This window comes from Zootermopsis nevadensis, unplaced genomic scaffold (assembly GCF_977971745.1).
Source record: "Zootermopsis nevadensis isolate Lab colony 2312 unplaced genomic scaffold, Znev_1.0 Znev_ptg000024l, whole genome shotgun sequence".
NCBI lineage: Eukaryota > Metazoa > Arthropoda > Insecta > Blattodea > Termopsidae > Zootermopsis > Zootermopsis nevadensis.
Window position 1 is genome coordinate 11,397,651 of NW_028259156.1, and position 6,064 is coordinate 11,403,714.

The window sequence follows — 6,064 nt, forward strand, 5'->3', positions numbered from 1 at the left end:
TATCGTCAGAAAGTGTTTAGATATTTAATTACCATTCCGCATTTGATCATTATAAACATCGCCATATTTTGAGCAAAGCGAACATGTGTAAAAAAACAAATAACTATATTTATTTTTTATAGTTTTAAACAATTTAGAAAAATAGGTAAAATTAAAACTTACATAACAAATTTACTAATCCACGTAACCTTTTTGGCACGGACATAAAATGCATTTCTGTATGACTTCCTGCATGCAGGCCCATGTTTAAGAACTAATTATTCTTGCCTCGGACAAATGTGAGCATGATGTTATACAGATTCTCTGTATTTTATGTAGACCTTTAAATTGTATCGTCAAGTAAATTTCCGTCTAATTCGTTCTGTTATTTAAGTTTCTGCTATGGTTGATTTTAGTCTCCATTAAATTTTGTTTCAGCTATTAAATTTCTGTCACAGTTAATATACTGTGTAACTCTAAAGCTGCGAGAACTGAGCAACTGATAAAGTTCCTCCCTATTTAGCACGCACTGTACAGCCTACAAGTATAAACGTCAATAGTAGGTTTTTACTTGCTGGCTATTTTCGTTAACTCAGGACAGCGTGTCACTTGTTGTCAACCTATTGGCAGTTTCTAACTTTCTGTTATCAACGTCACGTATATGGCCATTGTGTAATCTTTTGAGGAAAACAACATTATCCTCATTTAAAATACTGCCTTTTGTTTTTATACATTATCTTTGAATCATATTTTACTTTTATACGGCCCTCTTTCAGGAGAATTAATGACAAAATGTCGGCTATACGATCTATATTCGTATCTTTCTTGTTATCTGTCATCTAGATGTCGTAGTGTTTGTTCGCAGCGATGTTGAGCTTCAGTATATTATATATTTACATAATACACTTTATATGTATATTATAGGCCTATATAATACCCACAGTTGGATCGAAGATAAAAGGAAAGGCATCTGTTTTCGTATGAAGATGATAACTGGCGAATTTTAACTCGGCATATAAAATTTACACAGTGACAATTTACAAAAAAACATCTTTTAGTTTTATTAGTGGTTTTAAAACGTATATTATCCCATTCTTCCAAACCCTGTGACAAACTTCAAATGGTAATTAATTTAGTAATAGTCTCTTCACATGTCTACACGTTCATTATTTATTTTATGAAGAGTGCCTGATAATGCTACCCCACACCTCGTGGGCTTCATGTCATAGGACGAGGACGAGCCACACTTCTTTCTGATCCCATTAGCTGGCCACGTACGTTCGTCCCTTACGCAGGTACGACCTACATCCGAAGGGAGACCACCAAATCTGGATGATTTTATTTATGTTTTCACAAAGTGTACGAAATTAACGTATAGCTAAAGTGGACAGCGTCTCCGTCTGTTCCCATACTCAAATCTACAAGTCGTTTTTCGATTAAATTTGGTATCAGCGGTCTAAATTAATGTTGTCGGTGAATTTAATTCTGGTTCATGTAGGTCATTGTACCTCCACTTTACATGAGGCTCGGGTCAATCTTAATCGATTTTCTAAAAGGTAGTTCATTGTACGATACACGAAACGTAGATATCGCATAGTTTTACAGTTTCATTTAGATCTTTTTGAGACGGGTAATATTTAAATTAATCCATAGAAAAGGCGATTTTCCGCTCTGTGAAGTGTATCTGTCAATTGTGATTAGCTAAGTAATAATGGGGTTTTGGCTAATGTGCAATAGTAAATTTGCATATACGATGAACGGAAAACAATCCCAAAGATGTATCCAAATCGTAACATGAGAAAGAAAGCACATTTGAACCATGTGTGTGCCCCAGACTGTGGTATATATTTTAACTTTTCGTCCTTCCATAATAGTAAGGTGCGGTCGCTAAGTGTTTAACGTTGGTCTACTGTCTACATCCTTAGGGCTGAAGTAGAGAATTTATATATAAAGAGTCACATGAAGGGCACCGCCACTTCAGCCGTGAAGACGGAGACAGTATATTTATCCGAAACGTTGACATCTACCTACGTGTCTACATAGCCCAGAATAAACAACATCGTCATCTTTAGCGTACCGAGAACCTCAAATCTCACATCAACACTTTGGTTATTCACTTTAAGATCTTGATAGACTAGGCTGTATAAAAAGTGAAAAATGCAGTCTGAACATGTAAAAATTTAATTAAGGTACTTTTACTGTGTAACACAGAATAAAACATGGCATGCCTCTGACGTATACTTATGATTGCGTGGCATAATATAGATAATAAGTGGCTATGACATGGCTTATACATGCTGTTGCATTTAGAGTTCTGTGTTCCTGCTAGTAAAATAAACCGATATACGTATTAATATCACAACTGACATGCCCTGTGTCCTCACATCACAACTACAGATCAGGGACACTTTAAAAATCAACTGATAAGTGAAATATAGGCGCATGGAATGAATAATGACAAATTTAAAGTCTACTGAAAGAAAAAAATTAACTTAAAGGAGACGGGAAAGTTCGTATATGTAACATTTTAAATATGTTCATTTGCAGAGTGAGGGTAGAATCTTTGTAGATAACGTTTTCTGGGTGCCTGTTCTAATAAATTTTACAATTATTAAATATTATGTTTAAAGACTGCTTACATATAATATATTAAAAGTGTCTATATTTAATATTAACATTTATACGCAAGAAATTTCAGCAATCTGAAAATATTATAATAGTCAACAAATTAGAAGGAAATTATTCACATTAATATTTATCCTATATTTTGCCAACTGTAGATTTGAGGTTATCGCGGAGATAAAGATCTCGATATTGGTCTTCTGTACTGTAATTCCGTGTGGATATATTGCCTTCACCTTCAGGGTTAAGATTGAGGTAGCAAGTTCCTCTGAAAAGATGGTATCTGCCTGTAAGTCCGCATGGCATTACAATCCAGTAGACCGATGTCGAAAATTACAAGTTGTCGTTATTCTTTAAAGTAATATATCTCGTCTACAAACTTAATTTTAACCAAATTACTGTACATTCATAGAATAGTATAACCTAATTGTTAGCATTAATTTGAAATCTCGTCAGCTAAGCATGGAAATGCAGATTATCTAGTAACGTTACATCCATACCTGTAAATAATCCATAGAACGTCAATGAAATTTTCGTATTTATTGACCTGCGTGATTTTCAATACGTTACTGCCAGTCCTCATGTTTCATCTCAGAAGTACTGAACCGATGTAAATGAATACTGGCTTTGTTATTCGGGGAGGATCTTCACTAAAATGTGTGCCCTGAGTTTAATGTTTACCCATATCCGTTCTATGTAATCCTAATTTTAGATCAAGCTCAAATTTATTTTCTCACAGAATAAAAGCTCTCACTGGACTAAATATTTTAACATAACAAAAATACAGATTTCATTAAGACCTACAACTTTAATTCGAAATATTCTTGGATGTGACCAGCATTTAATGAAATGCAGCAAAACTAACTCCATATAGCAGTTTACTTGACTAGAAGGATATTTTACTTTCATCTGTCTACATTACCTCTAGTCAAGAAGTCCTGAAGATGGTAATATAAAGACCGAAAGATGTTCCATTAACTAAAATTATTTTGTATAATAAAAGAAGATGTTGACAAATTATGGGAAAAAAGTCGTCTAAACAATACACAACGGAATACTTCGATGCAAATTACCATTTGAAGCTGACAGTCACTAGACAACAAATTCCTCATCTTCTATGGAACCAGAACCTTCCATGTGAGCCTGGCATTAAGCCGGACAATAAAGACAGATGAGTCCAGTTTTAATCAGATACAAGGAAGACTACTTTACAACTCTGGGCAGTATGAGTTCTGTAATGAGGATATTAATAATTGACTTGTATCCGTAGTAAACGAATATCAAGACTGCAGTTAGCTGTCTTCAAGGTTGTTGCTGTGCAGTCTGATAGAAGAATGCAGATCAGCGAAGAACACACTTGTAACTTAGGTGTTATCCGATGGAATACATATTCCACTCTTGTTTAGAATATGTTTTAGCTTACACTAATCACGAAATGCTCATCAGTTATAGGCTTACTAGCAGATTCTGGTTTCATACTAACTAGAAGTCATTTTTAGGTCAACGATCTAAGAGCAGTGTAGTTTGAACACATTATTGGCTAGCCGTAAGAAATCCAAACTCACCTCATGATTTCGTGTTCCCGTTCCTCTTCTTGTTTCTGCCTCATCATGACAGACTCGATTATGCGTCTTTCCTCGGCTGTGAGGTGTGACATATCCGGTAAATCCGCCATCGTGTAGTGACGACAGTGGCTTACACTAGTAATTCCGACTATGAAAGAGACGGTGAGTCGAAGGATGATTTCCCGCTGCACCGAGGCTATTTTCTTATCCTGAGAACGCTTGTTGCTTCCAACAGCATTGGGCAGGAAGAATAATTGGACACTTTCGTGGTGAAATGGATCCACCATTGCTGCGATGCGAATCTGTTACACATAGCCACCCGACGGCCACCATTTTGTTTCTATCCGAGCCTCTTTTTTAAATTTCCTTTCTCTCTCTCGTTCCGTCTTTCTCTCTCTCCTTCGGTGTAGCTCTTTCTCTTTTGTTCAGCTCGGTTCGGTCTAACCTGATAACCGAAATCTCTTATTAATTAATACATTGCTGAATATTACTCCAGCTATTTTATATACACACTTCTTTCCAAAAGCATTAACCGCGCACTCACACATAAATAAAAATAAAATATCAATCACACACGGGAGATATTAAAACAAAAACCAAATATTTGTAGTTTATCTATGGCATTTTGGATACGCGATTTATAATATGGATAGAATTGAACTAAGGTGAAGACGACGCTACGTAGGATTCTTGTCCGATGGGACGATCTCCTCGTTTACTGTGCAGGTGTGAAACCAGACATTGCTGCCGACGATGACGTAACGATCTTGCATTATCAAATTCCGTCCTCCCTTACATATATCTCGCTGAATTTCGTGCCCCATTCTCGCATTACTTTGTACAATATAGAACGTGTAGGAAAATTCTCCGTTTTGAAGTCAGCAAGCTTCTGTTTTCAGAATCCCGAACAGTTTCACATCACCAGCGGTCTGCTTTTACACGTCACTACAGTTCATTCGCAGTTGCACTGATAAGTTCACTCGCGGAGAAGAATAAAAACCGAATCACAACCCTTTCCTCTTTTTGGGGTGACAGGGTAGGGAGGGAAAACGAGAGAGGGTTAGGGAGGGTTAAATATAGGTAACAGTGTCTTGCTTGGATTTGTGGAAGTGATAATGGTGCCCGGCGTCCACTCGATAACTTAAGCGTTATATGTGAAGCATGACGTCCTCTCACAGATAACTTGCGAAGAAAATAGTCCCGACAACCTTAACTTCGTTTTATCAGATACGTACAACACAACTTAATGAGGCTTCGAATCCTTCAACACATCACCGTCCTCTCCCTTTTTCACCCTCTTCGCTAAAATTACTCATTCATGCAGAGGTTAATACATAATAGGATGCGTTAAATCTAAACCAATGGCGTGTGTCCTAGCAATGACGTCACGACACTATATACACATACATGGGATGGAGTGGAAGGTATTGATCCGGTGTGTTGGAGGCGCTGTCATCGCTCCTGGATGGCGGTGGTGAATGAAGTCCAAGAAAAGGACGCCTGAAAACTTGGGCAAGGGAGGACGAGGGAGGCAAACCTGTAGAAAGGGCGCAGGCGTCGGTATAATGCGTGGGGATGTACTTCCTCCCGGCATGCTCAACGCATGTTATGTGCGTGGGCGGTTTTTTTGTGTGTTTTTTAGACGTCGTCTGTATAAAGGTGATCAAGAGTGGACATCGTGACACCGACGCCTTCATGATAGACTACACAGTTTTTGAACATGAAAAGGTCATATTTGAGATCCTCACGAACTAGCATTCTGTCGAACATATCGATAGTCTGAGTAAACGAAGAGAAGTGGTTACATTGAATCAGTCTCGCTTGCCAGAACTGTATCGGAATATATATATATATATGTATGTATGTATATATACACACATATATAACTTCGGCTCTTG

At 37.3% G+C, this 6,064-nt stretch overlaps 1 protein-coding gene across 12 annotated transcripts in view; it reads right to left on the minus strand.

The window, feature by feature from the left end:
* Positions 1 to 5,508, minus strand: part of Rim (Rab3 interacting molecule) — a 98,912-nt gene extending 93,404 nt beyond the window's left edge. For 2 of the 12 annotated variants that reach the window (XM_087355524.1, XM_087355515.1), the window contains exon 1: positions 4,167 to 5,504. In XM_087355524.1, the coding sequence (XP_087211650.1) occupies positions 4,167 to 4,453 (287 nt within the window). In that variant the 5' untranslated portion in view covers positions 4,454 to 5,504. Of the gene's footprint in view, positions 1 to 4,166 lie in introns of all 12 variants that reach the window. The other 10 variants (XM_087355514.1, XM_087355513.1, XM_087355522.1 and 7 more) reach the window with 7 other exon arrangements.
* Between the last annotated feature and the right edge of the window lie 556 nt (positions 5,509 to 6,064).